The 25,144-nt window shown below is 37.0% G+C and overlaps 1 protein-coding gene across 3 annotated transcripts in view; it reads right to left on the bottom strand.

Moving 5' to 3' along the window:
- Positions 1 to 25,144, bottom strand: part of LOC106460028 (LIM domain-binding protein 2-like) — an 80,118-nt gene that overhangs the window by 28,000 nt on the left and 26,974 nt on the right. For 2 of the 3 annotated variants that reach the window (XM_022386622.1, XM_013919712.2), the window contains exon 2: positions 7,976 to 8,422. In XM_022386622.1, coding sequence (XP_022242330.1) covers positions 7,976 to 8,091 — 116 coding nt within the window. In that variant the 5' untranslated portion in view covers positions 8,092 to 8,422. Of the gene's footprint in view, positions 1 to 7,975; positions 8,423 to 23,167; positions 23,486 to 25,144 lie in introns of those variants that run through there. The other variant, XM_022386623.1, reaches the window with a different exon arrangement.

Below are 25,144 nucleotides of genomic sequence, written 5' to 3'. Positions count from 1 at the left end.
TTAACATTCATATTGCATATTTCTATTTATTTTATAATATTTAAACTTTATTATTTCCTGGTAGAAAAATAAAAATAGAAGCGAAAAGGGGATGCATGGCCGCATACCCCCCCCCCCCCCGGCTACGACAGTGTTTTTAAGGAAGAAAAACATTTCAACGCTTGTAAAACTCTCCGATTTCTCGAATTAAAAGAATAAGATAGTTATCGTTTGTTTTATCGCAAAGTTACACTATCTTCACTACGGACATATGAAATGCGGATTATAGCGTTGTGAACTTACCACCGACCCACGAAGAAGACATTAAACAAAAAATAGGAACTACAGTTACTACACGCTTTCGTTGAACGTGCGCGAGTATCAATCTACAGGTTTTACCGTTCCATGTCTCGTTTAAATTATTTTCTCCTTTCCTACCTACAACAGCGTTAGCAGAATTTTTACTTACATACGGCACACCTGTATACTTAACTAACCTTAATTACACTTGGATCCATCACTCGTACGTAAATAATGTGCTACACTTACAATTTTATTAAATATAATATTTATTGATATATCGATTAAAACGCTGTTGTTATTTATCAGGCACAAAGTTAAACAAAGGGCTATTTGTGCTCTGCCCACCACGGGTATCGAAACCCGGTTTGTAGCGGCATAAGTTCGCAGATATATCACTGTGCCATTAAGGGCATTAAAAAGTTAAAATTCGTGGTTCGATTCCCCACTGTGGACAGACCGCAAATAGCCTATCGTGTAGCTCTGCGCTAAAACAAACAATTAATAAACCGATTGGGGAGGACCATGATCCCAAACTGTATCAAAGGGTCAAACTAAAAAATAGAAATACACATTTTTTGATAGATTAAAATTAAGGTAGCTAGCTAGGTAAGAGAAGTTGGGAGCTCCAAATTACACTTTCTACATAAAATAAAGTTAGAAAGATTTATTCACAAATATAAGGTGTATACGTACAATATATCGATTAAAACCTAATAAGTCAGTTGTGATTTTTACATTTTCGATACTGTTGCTCGTATACCAAAGAATACTTTATCACGTGACTTTTAAATCAACCAATCATTTAGGTCTTGGCGACCTGGGAGGATCAGATACAAGTAGACCTCTTCCTCCCTCCTGAACTGTTCTTGTTTGATGTTCTCTACTGTAAGCTCGTTTGGATGTCTATCACTTTCTATTTCAGCTTCCCCTTTTCAGGGCTATGTCCATTTTATGTTGTCAGGTTATGCATCTTTCTGAATATTATTTTAGCTGTGTAGTTGCGTTCTGTAATGTTTGTGGAAGTACCAGTAACTGCATGATCTGTGGTAGTAATGGTGTTAGGTATTCTATAGCTATTTTAATGATTAGTGTGGCGCTGTCAGCTTGGTTTTGGTTTCTGTATTGTAATAGGAATTCATAAAATATATGTTAGGCTGCTTCTGTTATTTTGCTTATTGTTTCATTTTGTCGGGTTTGAACATTTGTGTGTTCTTCGTTTGTTTAGGCGTGTCTTGAGTTGGGGTGTGTGTTTTTGGTGCCTGTGCGAAAGTGTATTTAGTAGATTGTTGATTTGTGTTGGTGATCTCTTGAAGTTTTAACTTTCAAAATTGACAATAAAAAGTTTAGTTTGAATATCGCGCAAAGCTACACGAGGGCTATCTACGATAACCGTCCCTAATTTAGCAGTGAAAGCTAGTCACCACCGCCGCTAATTCTTGGGATACTCTTTTACCAACGAATAGTGGGACTGAACGTCACAATATAACGCCTCCAAGTCAAGCATGTTTGGTGGGTGGAGATTCGAACCCGCAGATTGCGAGTCGAGCGCCCCCAATCACCTGGCCATGCCGGGCCTAAAACGTTTTTTTCTATAAAATCATATATCCATCTATCTGTACACACACTAAATACATAAAGACTAACGTTACAAACTGACATTTACTCTCGTTGTAATAACCTAAGGGAATTATAAAAATTGGTTTTTGTGTGTGTTTTCTTGAACCCCTGATTTTAGCATTGTAAATCCGAAAACTTACCGCTGTCCCACCGGGGATCAGTTTGTTTGTTAGTTTCTTTCATACTGTGTGTGTGTGTGTGTCTACTGGTTAATCTCAAATTGTATTTGTTTGTTGTTAAGCGCAAAGCTACACAATGGGCTATTTGTGCTGTGCCCATCATTGGTATCGAAACCCGATTTTTAGTGCCATAAGTTCAGAGATTTACTGCTGATACTTACTGGAGGGGGGTTCCTCAAAGTCTTTAATACTTAATACATATAACATGGCCATATAACAGAGGAAATAAGTATGTTAATGAAGTGAGAAAAACACGTTTAATTTTGTTTGTGCTGCCATCTAGTGTAACAATTTTATATACGTACTTTTTAGGTGTCATCGGAAATGCTCAATATGGCCGTTAAAAAAGAATGTCTGATACTCTTTCTTTGAAGCAGTTTATTACGATCAATTTCATTCATCTTTAGGCCGACTTTGCACGAAACTTGAACACATTTGATACATAATAAAAGTAGCAAACTGATAACATTATATTTACCGTCGCGAAGCACACTACTCATACTGTATTTTATATTATCTATTATAAGAACTTATAAGTAAACATAAAGAAGGATAGGCTGAAATATATCAGTTACACATAGGTAGTATCGAGCGCCAAAGAGGCCTATCACATAATACTAGGACTCAAGAGGCTGGCTGGGATATGATAAACGTAGAAGTGGTCTAGGCTCTCTCTCTCTATATATATATATATCATCAACTTTTAAAAACAACTACTGTTATGGTGTGAATTACATTAAGTTAGTTATTATTTATTGTATTCACGTATCATCGGGTCAACTTTTTAGGGTAAGTATTAATAACGCAATACTGTTTTTTTAATTTATTTCTAACTCCGATTATTTATCATTATTGTATTTGAATTACCTTTACTTACACTCAGAAGAAGTCGTGAATCAGCAAGCTACGTAAATGATAATTTAGTTCAAGTGACATGCGCACCACGACAATGTCAGCTAGATGGATATATCTGATTTACCTTTTTTTACATACACCCTTTTGTCCAAAAATTATAAATCTGGATGAATTCGAAACTGTTTTCGACTTTAAAGCCATACATGCTAAATAATTTTTGAAGTAAACTACAGATGGAACCACTTTCGCATTTACCTACTTGCATTTTGTAGAAATGAGTTAAATTTTAAAAAGTGTACTTGTGTTAATTACCCTCACAATCTCCGTAAAATATTTTAAAATTCCAACCTAGGGTAAGTAATATTTATCAGAAACTGGCCATTTGAGCTTTTTCCCCTGTAGTTAAAAGTTGGTTAATTAACAACAGTACCCACCAGTGGCACAGCGGTATGTCTGCGGACTTATAACGCTAGACACCGGGTTTCGATACCCGTGGTGGACAGAGCACAGCTAGCCCATTGTGTAGATTTGTGCTTAGTTACAAACAAACAATTAACAACAACAAACTTATAACTTATACACATCTCATATGCTATATGGACACGATCCACTGGTGGTACAGGCAGGATGGTCAAGTACGATTTGAAAAGTTTGCACGCACTAATCCTGATACACATTCGTCGCGATAAACTAAACGTTCCAACAACCAATGGGCTATCTGTGCTCTGCCCACCATGAGTATCGAAACCCGGTTTCTAGTGTTGTAAGTCCGCAGACATACCGCTGTGCCAATGGGGGGGGGGGGTCACACAGATGGAAAATTTGCAAATTATACTATTGCAAAGGCCAAAATCGCATATACGTAAAAACTTAAAACAACAAGAAAATCTGACGGATAAATTTAGAATTGTGCTACCAGATCTATTGTCGAGTTGCGAAGTACGGTTTGGTTTGTTTTGAATTTCGCGCAAAGCTACACAAGGGCTATCTGCGCTAGCCGTCCCTAATTTAGCAGTGTAAGACTTGAGGGAAGACAGCTAGTCATCACCACCCATCGCCAACTCTTGGGCTATTCTTTTACCAACGAATAGTGGGATTGACCGTCACATTATAACGCCCCCAAGACTGAAAGGCGAGCGTGTTTGGTGGAACGGGGATTCGAACCCGCGACCCTCAGATTGTGAGTAGAGCGCCCTAACCACCTAGCCATGACAGGCCACACAATGGACTATCTGTGCTCTGCCCACCACGTGTATCGAAAACCGGCTTCTAGCGTAGTAAGTCCATAGACATGCCGCTGTGGCACTAGGGGGCGCGAAGTAGGGAAGTAAGTGACCTCATATTTGAATATGAATTGCTTACACACGTATGTACCACTATAAAATAAATATTACATAGTATCAAGTTAAGGGTGTTATAAAACCTAATGAATTTAAGTCGTTTTATTTATTTTTCCCCCCAAAACTGCAGTTTTAATAGTTCATTACATATTCGCTAGGGGAGTCTATAACAGAAGATACTAATTTTCATCGTTATTAATTTTAAGACAGATACGATGAACCTAAGTAGTGTATCAAAGTTAAGCTTTTGCGCCCCCCTCCTCGCCCCGGTGACTCAGTGTAAAGATTAAGGGCTTACAACACTTAACATTTTTGGTTTGATCCCTGCAGTTAGCCCATTATTCATGTTTGCGATTAGAGAAAAACAAAGAAATAATTTAAGCCTTCTAATAAATGCAAAAGGTTCTAACCATAACAAAAGTACGTAAGGGATATTTTTACCACTTCATTATTTGATACGAGCTCTAATATTGCCCATTTTATTTTACTGAGAAAACTAAAAAAGAAGAAAAACAGTGCTACAGGAGGCGTATGCAGCTGAAAACGCATTCATAAGGATAACTCTATGTCGACTGGCTCTTTCATTGAATCAATGAAAAATATATTGTTTGACACCCCCCCCCCCGTTTTTTTTTGTCGCCGAAATACCTCACTATAGCGTTTTATATTTTTAATTCTTTTTAGTTCCTGGTGGGGTGAGGTTACTATGGAAACCATCCACGAAAGTAAACTTTCATAAGTTACAAACTATTCAGCGCCTGTGTGATTAAGTTTCTTACAGTAAACGCATGGGATTTCTAACATCTACCTCTTCAGGTGAAATTTAATTGTGCTGGAGTTCATTGAACCACGTAACTACATTGCAACTTGGTTTCTCTGCATTTTTTGATTATTTTTATAGTCATTTTCAATTTTCTAGGAGTCACGTCCGTTTAAAATCCCTCGTGTATAACGATCTTCTACTTCTTTATTCAATGGGTTGTATCCTGTTAATTTACAAGTATTTTTACTAGGCCTAGCGTTAAGGATAGACGACACTGGCGGCTGCCTAAGGCGTCAAATACTCGGAGGATCCAGTGTAAATAGGGGGCGCTGCCAGTTAAGCTGTTGCCTGCCTTGTACTTTACAATATTGTCAATCGAAAGAACAGAAAGATATTTCTTGCCCACTAACACACGCCAGAAGAAAGTAGGCCTCGAATTTGACATTAAATAAACTAATGAATTGAAAAATTTGTGGACATTTCTACTTCCTGATTTTAAAGAAATTACACAACGGTATAAGAGTTTTTTTTTTTTAATCAAGTCGATCTAAGTAATTTAATATAGTGTGTGAAATATGATGCGTCACATTCCGATAAAATCATGAGTGTGCATACTATTTTTTTCTGAAAATCGCACACCCTCGCTGAAAAAAATGGAGCAACTTGGATCACTTACAAAATTAAAGTCTAATTAAAAGTTGGAGGCACTAAAGGGCCTAAAAATTGTGATAAAAATCAGGTTTAATTGGAGTTTTTTCTTCTTCTCACATTTCTCTTATCTGAAAAGCTATGTTTACACGCTTCTGAATTTGAATTCGCAAAGGACAAATTGGAAAGAATGCGGGGAAAGAGGGAGGGGGAGAGAAATTTGCAATTAATGTGATTCTTATCACAGAGAATCACTCTCACACCAAACATGCTCGCCCTTTCAGCCGTGGGGGCGTTATAATGTGACGGTCAATCCCACTATTCGTTGGTAAAAAGAGTAGCCCAAGAGTTGGCGGTGGGTGGTGATGACTAGCTGCCTTCCCTCTAGTCTTACACTGCTAAATTAGGGATGGCTAGTGCAGATAGCCCTCGTGTAGCTTTGCGCGAAATTCAAAAACAAACAAACAAACTTATCACAGAGTTTAGGCCTATTGGTTAAAATCAGACATATTACATAATATTGAGTAAATACGTTTATACCTGTTACAACACTCAATGTAAAGAACTCGCCAAAACAACAACAACAAAAAAAATCAATGAAGTCACTAATTTTCTAAGTAAAATACACACGAAACCTAAAGAAAAATTGATGGATTAAATCGATGTTATTTTTGTCGGCATTTATTTTTTGTATCTCATATGTTATTTTCCCCCAGTGGCACAGCGGTATGTTTGCGGACTTACAACGCTAGAAACCGGGTTTCTATACCCGTGGTGGGCACAGCACATATAGCCCATTGTGTAGCTTTGTGCTTAATTACAAACAAACACTCACATGTTATTAGGGACCAACAGAGTCATGGACCCACAAAAACTATTTGGTGCATAAATAGTTTAGATTTTTTTTTCTTCAAAAACAGGTATGTTTGAACCTCACCGATAACTTTAGGGTTAAAGTACTTTTTTTTATTCGTCTTGGAATAAAATCTAAAGTCTGATGTATCCATCGGCTACACAAGTTTATGCAAAAGTGTCTTATTATATACAAACAAAAGTACCCGTCCCCAGTGACGGGAAAAGTTTAAGTTTATCAAGCAAAAGTACCCGTCCCCAGTGACGGGAAAAGTTTAAGTTAATCTATCAGTTTAAATTATTTCATGGAATTTAAAAGGTTAATTTTATTTCACTCTCTGTTTCACTCAGAGCCGAAGCACTGAGTTACTTATACCGCCCACCCTGAAAAGTAATTGTTCAGCATTTCAGTCATGCTAAGAGCTGCTTAACAATAACATACGGTAAATGTACGTTTTTATTATTTAAGTTACGTCACAGTTTGAAATGTGAATGTTAGTGTGATTAATTCCTAACAATTTAGTGTATAATATCCTGCTTGGGAAATAAAATTTGGCATCAACATTATTCATGACTGTTCTCCCGTCATTTCAAAAGTGAATGTTGAGCTTTGCCTGCATGCGCAGCTTTTCAAACGGAAGACAGACTCGGACAGACACCACGGGTCGCAATATATATATATATATAAGATGTTAAATAACAAGACCCATGTTTTCGTAAGATCGAACGCGGTTTTCGCCTGTTCTTAAATGCTTTCACTTATGAAAGGCATGCATCGTGCAATAGAGCCCAGGAGCCAGGCAGAAATCTATAATGGGTGTGTCACTTTTAGAGGGAAAAGGAAATGAATGGCTAAGCCACACTAGGGAGTCATTTCCCCTCTGAATTGTTTTTGTAATTTTCACTGAAAAACGAGCATTTTGATGGAATCTGTATTTTTTACATCTCTTAAGTATGTTATGTATGTATATATATATATATATATTTAAGTGCAATTTAGGGAATTCGATCCCCCCTCTCTGCGCGCGCATGCAGCCAATAGAAAATAAATAAAAACTTGTTATTGTTCATAAATTATTTAGAATTACCTTCTTTGGTTATATTCTCGTCTATGTAAAATAATCTCGTAGAAATTTACGTTCATCTGCGAGATTTTTGAATGAACAAAGGTACACAATGGGCTATCTGTGCTCTGCCCACCACGGGTATCGAAACCCGGATTCTAGCGCTGTAAGTCCGCAGACGTACCGCTGTGCCACTGAGGGGCTAAATAAATAATCCGTGTAAACTGTGAAGTTACTTAATGTAATATTTATTGTTAATTCTGATGCCTCTTTTTTTTCTTATCTCACACATTTCTTAGTCTTTTAGATATAAACGTGTTTTGGAGGCCTACTTATGATTTTTTAACAGATAAACAAAGTTTAGGGTTTACTTACCCATGATCTAAAGGTCTTCCATCGGGCATAGGATGAGGAATGTTGTGAGTAGGCATGCCAGGGGGGTGAGGAACAACCCCAGATCCAGGATGATGTGGAGGCATTGGTCCCGGCATGGATACCGTGGGGCACAGAGGGCCAGGGTGTGGAACTGGATTATTTGGTCCAGTTACAGCGGTTTGATAGGGTAGGTGTCCATATGCTGGACCACCTGGATGTACAGAATGAGCTGGAACGCTATGTGGGGGTCCTGGAACCCCCGAAGGTACCGCTGGCCCCCCGGGTCCCGTGTGTTGATGTGGGTGGGGGTGAGGGGGGCCTTTCCAACCTCCCTCGTCCAGCGTTATGGTGGTCGTCACTACTATTCAGTCCACAGTGTGGCGCTGATGACAGGTCTAAGGGCGCGCCCAAGTCATGAACACTGCTACCAAGAAAGTAGCGGAAATCCTAAGGTAAAAAAACAAACAAAAACTGATAATATTATTCCGAAAAAATAACAACTGAGTAAGAAACATAAAATGAAACCTAAAAAAATACATAAAAGAAAAAAGTATAATGTTCACTTTGCATCTATTATAGTCCCCAGGTGGGACAGCAGTAAGTTTAAGGACTTACAACTTACAAATCCGGGGTTCGATTCCCCCGCAGTGGTTTAAAAGTTAGTTAGAAAATAGAATGGGATATTTATATGCAAAGAACAGTGATAATCTTATACTACAGATTGGCAGGAATGTGCTAGCACTCGCTATGTAATGATGACAGGGACGCCCGTATTAAAGCAATACAAAAGTCATCTGGATTTTCTTCTCTACATGTCATCAGAAACTAGATATGAAGAGCTACCTGGCATAGTCGTTCTAACTCCGGTGTATATGCCGCTTTTCAGCTATACAGCTACACTCTATAACCTAGTAACCCACGTACGCCATCTTATAAAAAAAAGAGTAAAAAAACAAGTATAAGGAAAAATATCGCTAAATAAAAAACTATGTAGGGCTGGCTATTAAACTTGAAAAAATGATTTGTTTGCTTGAAGTTAGGCACAAAGCTACACAATAAGCTACCTGTGCTCTGCCTACCAGGTATCGAAACCCGGTTTCTAGCGTTGTTAGTCCGCAGACATACCGCTGTGCCACTGGAGGGGGGCTGAAAAAAAGGAACCAAACAGGATAGAGATGGAAGTGGACATATCACTCAATCGGCTAATGATCACAAAACAGGCTAAGCTGCTTTACACGGAAAATAAAATATCTACATTACTGGCTAACAACAAATAGAACCCGAATTTACAATCGTAAAATGTTACTCTACTGTAAAATAGTCATAAAAGTAGTATTCTAAAGTTAACTAAAGGAAAGTTATGATGATGAAAGCTGAGATTCTACTCAAACACCAAGCTTTTGATAGACAAAGTAGAGAAGTCAGTAATGTAGGGATTATATTCGACTTAGTCTACCATTAGCCAGATCAAGTTATACGTCAGCTTCCATCCCTATCTTGTTCGGTTTATTTTTTCAAGTCCAGTAGCCAGCCCTACATAGCTTTTTTATTTAGCGATACTTTTTCCCTCACACTTCTGTCTAGTGTTCCACGAGGATCTGTTTTAGATCCTATATTATTTATAGTACATATAAAAGATTTTTGTGATCTAAAGTTACGAGAAAATGTAAATTTTGCTGGTGATTACTGCTGTAACATACACAAAAAAGTCATGAATGTTCTAATTAGAGAGGATATGAAAAATATCCGGTTTGAATTAAATAAATTATATTGAAATATCTCAAAAAAAAATATCCATTTTACGCTAAGAGGTGAAGAAACTAAAACTTATTTCATTATTAAATGCCATGATATACATAGTGATAATTGTCAACCAATTGACGAATTTTTGTTTGTTAAGCACTGTACAATGTGCTTTCTGTGCTTTGCCCACCGCGTGTCTCCCGGTGGAATAGCGGTAAGTTTACGGATTTACAACACTAAAATTCGGGGTTACATTCCCGTAGATTGCCCAATGAGGCTTTGCTCTAAAACAAACAAATAAAGAAGCCTACCGCGTGTATCGAAAACCGATTTTTAGCGTTTTAAGCCCCCCAGGCTTTCCGTTGAGCCAGCGGAGGGAGGCAGTTTTGATTTATTGATTTATTTTTCGTGAAAACTTCTACCTACCTGTATGTCAAATTACAATGTCAAGGATACCGGTTACACAATGACGTCACAGAGCAGATGCTAAAAAAGTTCTGCGTTTTATTTTCAAATATGTATTTTGGGATACATTAGTTGAATAAAATATGTACGTTTGAAAAAGAAACACGTGACTTTTTTCTGATATAACCTAGAACAAAAAAAATGATGTTATAATCTTTTTTAAAAACTGTAACGAGCAACATAAAAAAATACGTACTACGCTGAGAATATTTACTCATTTTGTGTATTTTAACATTTACAAGTTTCTTTTTATATTAATGTTATTATGATCATTCTTCCAATACGAAGAAATACAAATTCTATATTAGACCAGTTTGGTTCTACCTAAACCCATTAAAACATTTTAACGTATTTACATAAACATACAATATATATTTAAGTATGAACGCTCTGAATGTGTTAATTTTTAAAGGATTTAATATTATTTTTTTCTACTAGATGGCGAGCCTGTTACAGCAATATTCCCTATAGCAGAATACTGAAAGTTTATTTTATTGTTTAAAATTATTGCTTTAAAAGGGTGGATATTTTGACCTTCGACGGTTCGTAATACATAATCGAAGACTGTTTCAGACTTTTGATAGAATAAATTAGCATAATTTACTGATGACGTCACCATAACTTTCAGTTTATATTTGATTCAAAACCCTTTTATTTTACAGGTAATCCATATACACGACATAAAACGTTCACATGTAGTTTAAAAATACGTTATAAAGAACAGCATTCGTTTTTATATATTTAAAAAAATGCACATGTATTTGATGCTACGCGCAACACTCACATCGCAATATATGATAAGCCTGGATTAAAAGATCACTACAATACGGCCAATTAAAGGAGCTGCAACTGACTTAAGCAAAACAAATCTTAATATAACAGTCACCATTTCAAGTAGGTTAACAGTCATAGTTTTTAACATAAAATAGATTAATTAAACATACCTAATAAACATAATAAATAAACAGCAAAACTAACAGTTTGATTATAAAATAAAAAAGTTACAAGAGACTGTGTTATTATCAGTCACATTTTTTAACATTATTTTTGATTAATCAAACTTACGCATTGGGGTAAGTGGGAAGGGGGAGAGTGTGGATTTATTTCAACATTAAAATTATCAGGGTTAGCGTTTATTTACTATTTCGTACTTATTCTACCGTAACATTTCTCTTACACAGTATACGCTGGGTCTTCACTATATTCTACCGAAGGTATGTAGCAGCTTAACGTACATCACCATGAAGGTTTGCTTCAGTGTACGGGTCCCAAGTATTCAGCGATACATTTATTGCAACGCTAAAATTCGGGGTTCGGATCTCCAAGATGAACAGAGTGCACATTGCTTATTTAGACCTAGCATGGCACACTGGTTAGAGAACTCGACTCACAGGTTCTAATCTTCTTTACCGAATATGTTCGCTCTTTCAGGCGTGGGAGCGTTATAATGTGACGATAAATCCCACTATTCGTTGGTAAAATAATAGTCCAAAAGTTGGCGGTGGGTAGTTTTGACTAGCTGCCTTCCCTCTAGTCTATCACTGCTAATTTTGGAACGGCAAGCGCAGAAAGTCCTCGAGTAGCCAGCCTTGCGTGAACTTTAATTAAAACAAACCAAACTAACTCACTGATTTGGGTTCGAGAGTACAAATGATGTTAGTCTGTATTTATCTTGACGAGAAATGTTGCCTGAGAAGATTTTTATTTATTCTTTTAGCAAGTAGATGTATTCACACCGGCTACCAATATTTTAGGGGAAAACAAACTTTTCTCAAATTCTTTCTCTTTTCACGGGGGGTGGGGATGAATATGGATGCGTAGCAAGAGTTACAGTCCAATCCTATTATTTGCTTTCAACAAACTCCAAGCCTGGTATTGCCAGATGGTTAGGGCGATCGATTCGCAATATGCAATTATGGTGAGGATCGACTTTTGCCATACCTTGCCCTTTGACCCTTCATAGCTATGTCTGAGCTACGAGATAAACAAAGACGTTGTTGGTAGTGACTACTTACATATCAAACCCATACGTTTCAAGATGGAGCAAATTATTTACCCAATATCATGAATAAATGGATGTTATTGCTCGCGACAACTTATATTAGGTATTAAACGCATACGTTTCAAGATGGCGCACATTATTTACCCAATATTATGAATACTCCTTGTATTAAAGCTGCAAGTACGAAACATATCAGAAATAATTCGAAAACAGCTTCAGTTATCACTTTCATAAAATCAAGCACAGATTGATAATTTCAATTCGTGGGTCAAAACACACGGTGACGTAATTAGCTAATATGTCACTGATGACGTGTATATTTTATTAACATATTACGATTACTATGTTTGGTCAATTGTTCTGTCAAACGTGGACATATAGAAGCCCATTAATTCGAAAAAATATATATATTTCTCGGGCGAACGGGGTTTTTAGTTATTTGGACGCGTGTTAGGTTCTATACTTTTTCTTCACACGACCGGAGTTTTTGATCATTTTGTCTCGTGTTAGCCTATAAGCTACTTCAGACAAGGTTGAGTTTTTGGTGATTTGGAAACGTGCTTAACAGTTAAGTACATACTGAAAGATGCAAAAAATACTGCTATATGCGTATTTCTCACTGGCAAAGGTGGGGTTATTGTTCCCATTCCGATCACGACACATCATTCTGTATTTATAAGAAAGAGAATTGAATTAGCCCTGCTTTTAAGATTCGAGACACGCCGCGACATTACTGACTTGACGTCCTAATTAAGGGAGCACTGACTCTCTGTGGTTCCAGGAGGCCAAGAGACCAGAACAAGTCAGAATAGGATTACTTATTGGGCTGTTAGTTAGTTTGTTTGTTTGTTTCAAAGCTAAACAATGGCTATGCTGATAGCCGTCCATAATTTTGACCTGATATACTAGAGAGAAGACAGTTAACCAACAGCATCCACTGCCATGTCTTGGGACACTCTAATCCAATAGTGGGATTTGACCATCATTCTTATAAAGCACCCATGGACCCTAAGATTCACAGTACGGCACTCTACCCCCAGGTATAGCCTGTCTCGGGCTGTCACTGAACGGAAAAATCCAAATATCGCATTGGACGGGATTCTTTACTGAAAAGTATGTGTGTGTGAGGGGGGTAAAGACAAGGACTACAGGATTATTAAAGTAAGTTTCTGGGAATCTGATACAGGATAAGAAGTAACAGGTGACAAAGGAAAAAAATGGTTTTCTTTAGAAAATTTGGAAGTAAATAAGGCGTACATCATGCGAAGAAGACGAAATATTAAAACTTTCAATGTACGTCTCACGTGGAGATGAACACAGTACGGGTGTCACGTTAAAATGAGTTTTTGGGAGTTATAAGAGGAGGATAATACGACACACAAACATCCCATGATTAACAACCGCTGATCAGAGAGGGTTGCAACGAGTCATTAGTGGGGAATGGCCTGTCACACTTAAAAATGCGGAACATCTTCAATGACATATCACGGATCGAGCCTTGGATCTTCCGCCAACCAACACGTTAAAGGCTAGACCCATGTTTGTCTTGATAAGTTGCATGTGAGAATTAGGTTATATAGGTAGAGAAAATTCACAGATGTACAGTTTGACGTAGTTGTTTTTGAGGGGGGGGGGCGGACTTCGCCTTTACACCTTTTCAAAAGTGAAACTGAATAGCGGGTGTTCTCAGGATATCCTGCACGTGTTTTCTTTAGGGCTATTTCAGCATTACTTTATTAACAGAACTATTTGCAGAAGTGTCGCATTCTTAATCGGTATACTTAGACGAGAAATGCTTACCAGCTAATTATAGGAAAATCTTCTTTCTATCTAGTGCTGACGAGACCTTTCGCCCAATACCAAGGTTCATAAGGTCGGCTGGGATACTACCAACTGCTTGTACAACAACTGTTTATTAAATTAATTACTTCGAAGGTTCCAAAGATTATTGACCTACATGTTTTTTTCTTTTTTTTTATCAAATCATATTCTTCATCTTCACCTTGTACGACTCTTTTTTTAATATTTTACTATCCATTTTCTACAAATGTTCAAGTTCAAAACTGAGAGGAAGTAATGCACCATAATATCCACTAGTGAATAGATGATAAGCACTATTTTGTAGAGCGTATTAATATGTTCAGCCATTTTGTGTTGTAAGGCTACAAGAAGGCATTTCTTTTCACTGCAATATATCACTGGTAATCAGTTACCAAACTGCAGTTATCTACGCTTACTTTAAGATAGAACAACTTGCAGAGAACAATAATTTCTAAAATTATCTCTCTCTCTTTTTTTTACAGTAGTGATTTTAAATAACATTCATATGCTATATGTACTTGCGCAGGGTCCCTGAAAGTATTCTGTTTCACGAGTAAGTAAAACCGAAATAAAGAGTAACAAATATTTTTATTTCTTGCTTTTGAAGTTCATATGTAATGCTGTGTTGTAGCCTACAGAGTGCATAATTCTTCTCGTGATTCATGGCATGCGCACGTTTTACTGACGTCACGACAGTACAAATTGCAACGTTAAGCGTCCCTTATATGACGTAATTTTAGTGTCTATCGACAGACTGACAGACACACAACTGTATACTGATGCGAGTGGTTAAAACAGGTGACCCCTCCTGGCGCTACTTGGCCCCCTTTCGGGGAAATTAGGTTTTATAATGCTGGGATTTGGGGTTCGAGCCAAACGTCGGACTCAGCGCAAATAGTCCCTTGTGTAGCTTTGCGTTAAATCAAAAACTTTTAAGATTTAACCTGTATCAAGCCAAAGAGAAAGATTTTGAAACATTGTTTAAAAGTTACAAAGTCAAAAAAAAACAAAAAACATTTGACCCCGGATAACTCAGTGGTAAGTCTGAGGACTTATAACGCTAAAAATCAGATTTCGATAAACACAGTGGGAAGAGCACAGATAGCCCATTTTGTAGATTTTACTCGACAACTGGCAAAAAAAAAAACAACATAAAATTAAAGATCACGAACATAAAGCAAGTAATAGCATTCATATTTTAATAAACAGTATTTTCCCATTTATTTTTGGCCTTTTTGTTGCAATTCCAACATGAGTTGAATTGGCAATATAAGTGCAGTTTAATGCTTAATTTCTTAACTTTAAACAAAGGTGAAAATATCTCATATCATCAGAACTTGGCAAAACGTTTGCGATTAAATTAGTATTTTTATTCTAACAGCACTTCTTTAAATACAAAATTTCTAGAATAATACAAAATAATTCTAATGGCAGACACCGAAATCTGTTAGTCCACTTGTTTTAGGCCTAACATTAGTTAAGCCTTTATTATGTACTGCCAACGTTCGATAAACTCTTGTGTACGTTTTTTTCCTTTAGTTTGTTTAGGGCTAAACTTTACCTTACTTAATGCTATCAGTGAATAAATTTATAATGTTATTCTAAGGCCAAACGTTAGACTATTTAAAAACTTTTATAAGGTTTTAATATTTTGTTGTACAAAATGTCTATTACAGTGTACTTACAATCTGTATTTTGTTCATATACGTTGCAATAAAGTGCGCGCAAGCGCATTCATTTTCAGTACAGGCAAAAACTAAGTATTATTATTATAATAGATTTTAGATTAGGTTCACTCTTTAGAAATGATATTTCCGTTCTGACGTTCTTCTCACTTTGAAAATCTATTACTGTTTACTTGTTTTTTTCAGACATTTTAAAATTCTACTCTTTTAACGTCTATCTAACTCGCAGTACGTTTCACACAAAAAGAATTGTAGAGAAAGATGAAGATCTGTATTTAGGACACTAGAGGGAGCTTTTTTGTTTAATGAATTTCGCGCAAAGCTACTTTAACGACTATCTGCTGTCCCTAATTTTGAAATGCTAGACTCGGAGGAAGGCAGCTAGTCAACACCACTCACTGCCAACTCCAATGAATAGTGGCATTAACCGTCACATTATAAAGCCGTCACGGCTGAAAGGGCGAGAATGTTCGATGTCGGGTTTCGATCCCGCGACTTGAAGAAACAATTGGATACATATTCGTTGATTTTTCTGCCTATGATTAACCATTATCTTCAAGGTAGAAGAAACATTTCATTTTATCATTACCTATTAAGCAATACTTGGTAAAATTTATAAAATAAAACGAGAAAGCTCAGTATTGCTTCCATATCTCAACCAGATTCATTTCAAAATATTAACAGTATTTTCTGTATACTCTATAATATGAGATAGCATCTAAACTAGAACTTAATTATCTTATTAAAAGCAGTACATTTTGACCAGGACGATTGTCATGAATTACGCCACATAACTGCTTGTTCTGCAGTGAAGTCTTAGAGTCTGATCAATATTCAAGGTCTGTAAGCATATCCCATGTTTCCGTAGCTTCAGTACGTTGGTACTCTTGGCTAGAAAACCTGCTGACGTTATAGACCACTGAGTGCAAACCTTTGTTCGCTACTAGACAATTCCGAGGCCTAATTATGCTCCTACTCTATTGATAGTCTGGCAACCATCGGAATTCTTTTAGCGGGAAAAGGCAATGAGCGTTGAATAAAGTGTTTTATCGACCGCCTGTACAAAAAAATGGAAAATTCTAGGGCCGTCAACCAAGACTAGAGGAGCAATTATGCAGTGTTTCACGCTGTGAAACTTTTAACAGTATTCCTCCAGGAGGCAACCAAAACTTCTTCAATTGTGACCTTTCGAAAATCATTCCCTCAGTTTTTCTCGGTTTAATGATATGTTTTTATAGCAGCTTTGCAACCGGAAACACAACTGATTTATGTTATTAGATCGATTAAAGGTAACTGCTTGTTTCACAATACAATATTTAGGTAAGAAATATTGGTTTTATTCTCATCGGTATGTATAAACACGTCGTAGCTAAAACGCAAGGTTTGAGAATTATGATATTTACAAGCTAACTATATTATCCATAAAGTTTGCGCACGGCAAAAGTTGAAATGTAAAACATTATCCACCAAATTTGGACATGGTGGTAGTTAGGATGTAAGATATTATCCACAAGGCTTGAGCATGGCGGTAGCTAACATGTAAAGCATAACCTAAAAGGTTTGATCATGGCGGTAGCTAACATGTAAAACATCAACCTAAAAAGTTTGAGCATGGCGGTAGCAAACATGTAAAACATAACATGAAAGGTTTGTGCATGGCGGTAGCTAACATGTAAAACATAATATGAAAGGTTTGAGCAGGCGGTAGCTAACATGTAAAACACAACCTAAAATATTTGAGCAGGCTGTAGCTAACATGTAAAACACAACCTAAAATATTTGAGCAGGCGGTAGCTAACATGTAAAACACAACCTAAAATATTTGAGCAGGCGGTAGCTAACATGTAAAACACAACATAAAAAGTTTGAGCATGGCGGTAGCTAACATGTAAAACATATCATGAAAGGTTTGTGCATGGCGGTAGCTAACATGTAAAACACAACCTAAAATATTTGAGCAGGCGGTAGCTAACATGTAAAACACAACCTAAAATATTTGAGCAGGCGGTAGCTAACATGTAAAACATAACATGAAAGGTTTGTGCATGGCGGTAGCTAACATGTAAAACATACAACCTAAAAGTCCTGCCTTGAAAATGTTGAGGTTTTGCCAGGTCACTTTTTTTTTCTGACTCTCTTGGTTTGACCTATATTGGTCAAGACACAAATCCAACTTTGCCGTAGAAGTGTTGTTTACTTTGCTACCTAACGGCTTCCAACGATCGACGGTTAATCTGGGTTTTACCATCCTTGGAAGTAACTGGATGATGGGTTTGCTAAGGCGACTCTGTCTTCCACTTCTCCGTCTTTATCTTTTCCTTTACGTTTAGTCTACTGAGCAGACAGAATTCAGCTTTCGTTAGGATCTTCAATTTAATGTTGTCTTTCCTTTCCCATTGTTATTTTAAATATGCTGTAGATTACGTCTTGTAACGGTCCCCCAGTGGCTCAGCGGTAAATATTTGGGCATATAACGCTAGAAATCGGGTTTCGATACCCGTGGTGGACACAACAAACAAACAAGCGTCTTGGAACAGTTCATGTAAACAATAACTTATGTGGGTTCACTTGATTCCTTTGCTAAGATCATTCTAGAAACATTTGAATAGATATTCGTTGATTTTTCTGCCTATGATTCAGACTTCCCTATTTAGAGTTAGCAGTCACTTTGTCTTCTTTAATGTATGCGGAGCTTATGTGCTTCTTGTATTATCTAGAGTCACCAGTGTTGTTATACTTTTTTTTTATGTTTCGTATCTCCTTCAATACTTGACCCCCCCCCCCCTCAGTGGCACAGCGGTATGTTTGCGGACTTACAACGCTAGAAATCGGTTTTCGATACCTGTGGTGGGCAGAGCACAGATAGCCCATTGTGCAGCTTTGTGTTTAACTACAAACAAACAAACCTTCACTATTTGTAACATTTTCAACCTGAACGGCTACGCCAGAGACTCTAAGTTTCATGCCTATAGTCGTCTCAGCTGCTCAGAGGAAAGGCAACTAGTCAGTAGCACCCACCGTCCACACCGCTTCTCTCAACAAAATAGCCTACATTTATTTGTTTATAGTTAAGCACAAAGCTACACAAAGGGATATCTGTGCTCTGCCCACCACGGGTATCGAAACCCTGTTTCTAGCGTTGTAAGTCCGCAGACATACCGCTGTGCCACTGGGGGGGGGGCTACATTTAAAACATGTTTTGCAGCATGTCGGCTCGAACCTTGGACCTTCTGATCCCCCACCCTGGCACGATAATCACTAGGCTTCTTATAAGGAAAACTTCGTCTTCGGATAGGGATGTCAAAAAGTATTTAGTGTCTATGAATCCATAATTTTTCAAACAGAAATAAAAAACGACGTTCCCTTTTCTCAAACAAATTTTCCATTCATTTTTTTTTTTAATTTGGGTTCTGAGTGAACGAAATCATATGTAACTAAAACCTCGCCATATTACCTGAACTATTGATAAAATTTAAACTATACTAGCAGAGGTACCCGTGTCACGCGCGACATTTACTTCCGTTGGCTTCGCAGGTATGGCGAGACGGCGCGTACGTTATACATACGCCAGCCACGCAGGTCTACTGAATACTAGCATAAAATATTCTGGAAAGAGACCCACTAATGACCAGTTTCTTCGAGGGATGTAACTATTCAAAATTTATTACCTAACGTATATTACTGGAAGTACTGAAGCTCTATCTGGGTGATAACCTGAAACTGTCATGGCGATCAGAGTAGGAACTAACTGAAGTACCAACGCTATTTAAGATTTAATTTTGGAAAGAGTATTTTTACGATACTTTGGAATTTTTTTTGTTTGTTTTGTTAAATGAAAATGCAGTAATATGTGGCCTGACATTGGATTGTACTGTATAACTTTATAACACAAAGAGCATTAATGTAAAAAAAGAGTACTCTAAGATTATTTTAACCTTTTCAATGGAGCTAGCGCCCCCTCTTGCCTTCCATAATTTGCATCCATGCACTAAGGCAGGGATTCTCAACTTTTCCTCCATCATTAACCCCCTCGGCTTGATGTATTTCTCCATTTACCCCTTTACTTCCATACAAAAAATTCATAGCCATCATAAAGGAACAGAAAAACAAGGTCAGAAAAAAAATATTATCCAGGTTTTGCACAAAAATAGTATACACACACACATTCTTAGCATTCGCTCTCTCTCTCACACACACATTTTACAAAATGAAATTTAATTGAATTATTATTCAATCATCAAGTACATCAATTATTTACCCCCTGCCATGTAATTTTTTACCCCAAGGGGTAAATTTACCCCTGGTTGAGAATCACTGCACTAAGGCAATAGCAACGGGGGAGGATTGAAATGGCTGTCAAACTCTTAAAATTGGGGAAATGAATAACGTTAAGGTTTTTAGAATCCCCCTGGGCCTTACCCAAGAATCCCCGAAAGTGTCATGTTGATCAGAGGGCGGAAGTTGGAAAGGTTTCGCCACAGACATACAGACAAAAGCCGCTTTTTAGTTTAGGTATGCGCTACAGTGCATGTTTTGAAAACAATTAATGACATGTATACTTATTAGGCACACGACGTATAGTGCAGGGTTTGAAACCAATCAGTGTCGAATATACTAACATGCAAATAATCATAGCGCATGTGTTGAATTTTGTTTGTTTCAGGTTTTTGTTGAAAGCAATACTCAAGGACCAAACGTGCATGGTTGTCCCTACTTATGAACCTATAGAACTGAGTGACGGCAGCTAGTCAACAGCACCCACCGCCACCTCTTGTCTAACTGAATAGTGTTATTTCACTGTCACCCTTATAACGCATCCAAGGCCCCAAATTGAGAAGTATGTTCTTGCAGAAATTGGTCTCGAATCAGACTCTTAGATTCACAGCCCAGGCATCACTAAGCCACGCCTGGACCACGCGTTTTGAAACAAATTAATGGAAAACAAACTGGAAAACAAAAAAATGATTAATGCAAATTAAAATTTTGTTTCTTACTCAGTTGATACAGATGCACTATTCAGTTTTCGAGTAAAGATAAAGTCGTAGATTGACAATCTTGTCAAAGTGAAAATAATTATTGAAGTAAAAATCTCTCACACTAGTATTAGATGCATAATAACGTACACAAAATGGTATGATATAGATGTGTAACAACCAGTATGTTTAGTGACAGTGGGATAATTGAAACCCTGGCAACTAACGAGTAGCTCCCAGTTAATTATGAATGAAAATAATTTGGTAATTTGCTGGAGGAACTTCGAAATAATTTCTTGCCTACAAAAAAATAAACGACACTTCTGGCGACGAGCCTAGAGGGCCGTTTTCTTATTATTCGCTGTGGCAAGAGACACAGGACCGCACACCAATCTTTTGTAAAGACAAAGTAACGTGCTGATTGGTTGAGGAGTTGACGTGCTTCTGACTGACGCAATATTATCAACAAATTTATAAGATACGGTAATGAATCCTGAGACTTCATTGACTGATGTCTCAATATTTCAAATCGGCTTTCATTTCCTTTGTTAATCTTTTCCTGGTAATTTGTATAGTCCAACTGGATTTTCTGTACACGTCACTTGATAGCAAGAGCACGTGGCGAAAACTGCGTCAGTCATTGCTAATTATAATATTCTCGTTTTTGGACAAACTTCCAAGAATCACGTGACCACATCAACTAATCTGTGCATTACCAGTGTCGATGAACCTCGACACCGTTTACTTATAGACCTGTTTGATAAATTTCCGATGAAAATTGAAATCTCAAAGGGTCGTAATACTAATTCGGAAACAATAATAATAAACATGTTGTTTTTTCTCGAATCTCGAAAAGTTTTTAAATGGACAAATGAATCTTAACGTTACAAATCGGGCAACAATCAGAATGCAGTGACGAGTACTCTGATATACTACCGTTCATTACGTTAACGTATCACTGCTAAATACAAACTTTCACAACGAGTTAATCGTGGGTTGTAAATTAATATTACAGAAAGCTGCCTACTTAGAGTGAAGCTAATAATCTACCTGGTAATGAGTATAGCTAATTAAATATATTGTTCTTGCATTCTTATATGTAAAGATTAGAATGTATTTGGGTACACTCGCTGTTAACGATATTTTCGGCCGTAATCCCAATAAAGTCTCAAGACGTTCGGCCAGCTTAGGATATTTAGGTTAGTCGTAAATACATATTAAGCTAACAATTCAAAATAGTCTCTATAATAACAATATAATAATAAATAAAATTCAAAAGTAATACAATTAGATCTATTATCAGCATTGTAACAAATACTGTTAAGGAAAGAAATAATAGCGTACACCTTACATACGGAACGCACAAACACTAGCCATTAGTTTCAAGTACTGTCACTGATTTAATCCTTACTATTGAAACTTTTTAAAATTTAAAGTTTACAGAGGCAATATTTCTGGAAGACTAGTTTAGGACAGCAACCACGTGTCTCTCCCCGTTTGTCTAATTTTTAGTCTTGACCCCTGAAACCACATCAATGTTTTAAGAATTATATCAGGTTTTAATGTTTGTTTAGCGCAAAGTTATACAATGGGCTATCTTTGGTGCGTCCACCACGGATAATAGAACTCCGGATTCTAGCGCTACTGCTAGATCACTAGGGGACAGGTTTTAATGAATAAGACAGAAATGTGAAAAAATATTTCTACCAGGCTTGAAAAAGTTCCACAGTCTCTTTTCTACAATCCAATAATAATAATCTCAGACTTCGATGACGAGGAACCCACTTTGAGACTAATAATGGTTGGAGACGGCTTGAAGGGTAACGAAGAAAAACTTTAATATAAGTTTAACATAACAGCAAATGTACAAGGTTTTGTCATCATCAGGTATATAATTTGTACTTATGTTTTGTATTTAGGGCACAGTTACCGAGGTTACCTGCCGCAGTCCTTAATTTTGAGGGTGAATGCAGTATGTCAACAGCACTCACCACTACCTCTACTAAATGATTCACTGTAACTCTTACAGTGCGGGAATATGGCATGGATCCGGCTCGCCAGCACCGAACTCTATCTACCACACCTAGCACGAGTCGTTATACGTCAATAATGGATATAAAATCAACTTCAAAATAACGAAGCAGCTTATTATTTTTTTATATTAAATATAAGTTAATAAATAGGAACATGGCAGATCAGATTATTTACAAATTCACCCCACGAAATTTTTTTTTTCACCGAACTCGTAACACGAACAAGAAAATTAAGAAGTAAGTTTTAAAGCTATTTAACTAACATAACTCATATTCAAATAAAAATATACCAGTTCGTATAAACTATAGAAATGTATTTCACAGTGCGTATTTTTAGAGATCTGATAGACAATTTTCCACATCAAATACAAACAATTAATACCAGAATAATACACAAAACATAACGTATTTCTGTCTATTCAAGTTTAGATTTTTACAAGAACTTGTTAGTTCGAAATAAGTTTACTTACAATTGAACGAGCACAGATTTGTCTGTTTCCGATCGCTTTTATCCTGGAAGGAGCTGTTACATGCGTGTTTCAGTAGTGCGAGTCTGGTCATACTAGAAAAGTATCTCCTAGTGCTTGGCTATAGTCTGGATCTGGCAGAGCAGACTCATACTCTGACGATTTTACGTAACCACGAAAACATCAATGAAAAGGAAATACGGTTCTTCAATGTATGACACGATTAGTCAAAGTGGCAGCTAGAAGAAAATGGTGAGGCTTTTATCTATTTTCCCAGAGTTCAATATGTTTTAACGGATCTACACGTTCGTAAAGGAAATGTCCGCATGCCGGCCAGTCTAATGAACGACACTGACACCAACATACGATTATGGTCGGTTTACTATTGATTTTCTATTATAAACCCGCCCAGTTGAGTAACGCTGTTTGTGATAAATTTCACTTGCTAGACTCGTGCTGTTCGACGGCGCTCGAGTGGTGACACAAGCGTTACCTGATAGGACGTACTCTAACGAGCTGTTTGAATAGGCGCGAGCATCGGAAACACCACAGACAAAGATTCGTGCACGTAATGTTGGGACTGATGGTGCAGTTCTATAGCCCGTACCCCCAGTAGCACAGCGGTATGTCTGCGGACTTACAACGTTAGAATCCGGGTATCGATACCCGTGGTGGGCAGAGCACAGATAGCCCATTGTGTAGCTTTGTACATAAATTAAAAAAAACAAACAAACAAGCAGTTCTATAATATCATTCAACACAATACTGATTAGGTTAATTCAATAAAGTAATAATTAATATAATACGGTGTTAAAATAAATAACATTATTAATACTATTATTGAAAAATCTTCACCCCAATTTTTACGTATTGTGACATAAGTAAAAATGAGATAAATTAAAACGTCACCTACTTAATGCTATTCACACCGTAACAGCTGTTACCAAATAATGTACTAATATAAACAGAATATCAACCAGTTTTATGTCTGGAGTATCCTAGTCGACTTGAAGAGCGCTGGTGTCAAGCTAAAGACCTCGTCAGCAACGGAATGACAGATACAGTGAGGCATATTATTATACATTCTTATTTAATTTCGAGCAGAAGTTCCATACAATATCAACAATCCAGACACTATTTCTTATTCGTGTGCCAGTGCATGTTTCTGTGTTCATTTGAAATGTAAACTATTCCTACAATTTTGACGTAAGGGGTCGGTCAAAACGGCAATCTAGATTCAGTTTTAAGGTAATTTTAATAGAAGCTTCCATATGGGATTTTGGATCACCACAGGAGTGGAAATACAGATTTATATGAGCATTGGGATGAATATGTAAGGGATCGTTCGAAATAAATATGTTTAGATTTGGGAAGCTTTTATACTGAGGCCCAAAATCGGGGATAAAAGACGGTTTCTTGGCATTCAGTACTGACGGCAAAGATTTAGTTGAAATTTAGAAACACATGAAAATAGTTGTTCAAAACAGAGTACAAGATATTCACGAATAACTAACTAGTAACACAACATTTCATAGATCGTTACCCGTGTGTATGTTCAAGGATAACTTATTAGTAATATCAGCGCGGATGTCTCTCTCTTTATATATATATATATATACAATTTTTGCCAAATAGGACGACCAATTGGTCTAAAATTGAAAAGGTCGGATTTTTTTTTTGGCAACATGTGGTCAAAAGGGCTATTATTTGCCTTTCTTCTTTGTGTGAGGACATCTACTAATCATTTTATCTATGATCAATTATGTGTTAAAACGATTTAAAACTTTGTAGAGCCTTCATTTGTGCTCTTTCCCTCCACGTATCCTTCTTTGACACATACATGCCTACTCACTAAACTCCCCTTAAGTGAAAAAGGTTTGCTTGAACCACATCTTTTGCTTTGCTTGCGTGTACTCGCATGAATCAGCTATACGATAACTTTACAAAAACGTTTGGTATCGGGAAATTTTCATTTACGTC

The sequence above is a fragment of the Limulus polyphemus genome, unplaced genomic scaffold (assembly GCF_000517525.1).
Source record: "Limulus polyphemus unplaced genomic scaffold, Limulus_polyphemus-2.1.2 Scaffold695, whole genome shotgun sequence".
NCBI lineage: Eukaryota > Metazoa > Arthropoda > Merostomata > Xiphosura > Limulidae > Limulus > Limulus polyphemus.
Note: the sequence above shows the minus strand (reverse complement) of the source record. Positions and strands in the feature narration are given on the sequence as shown.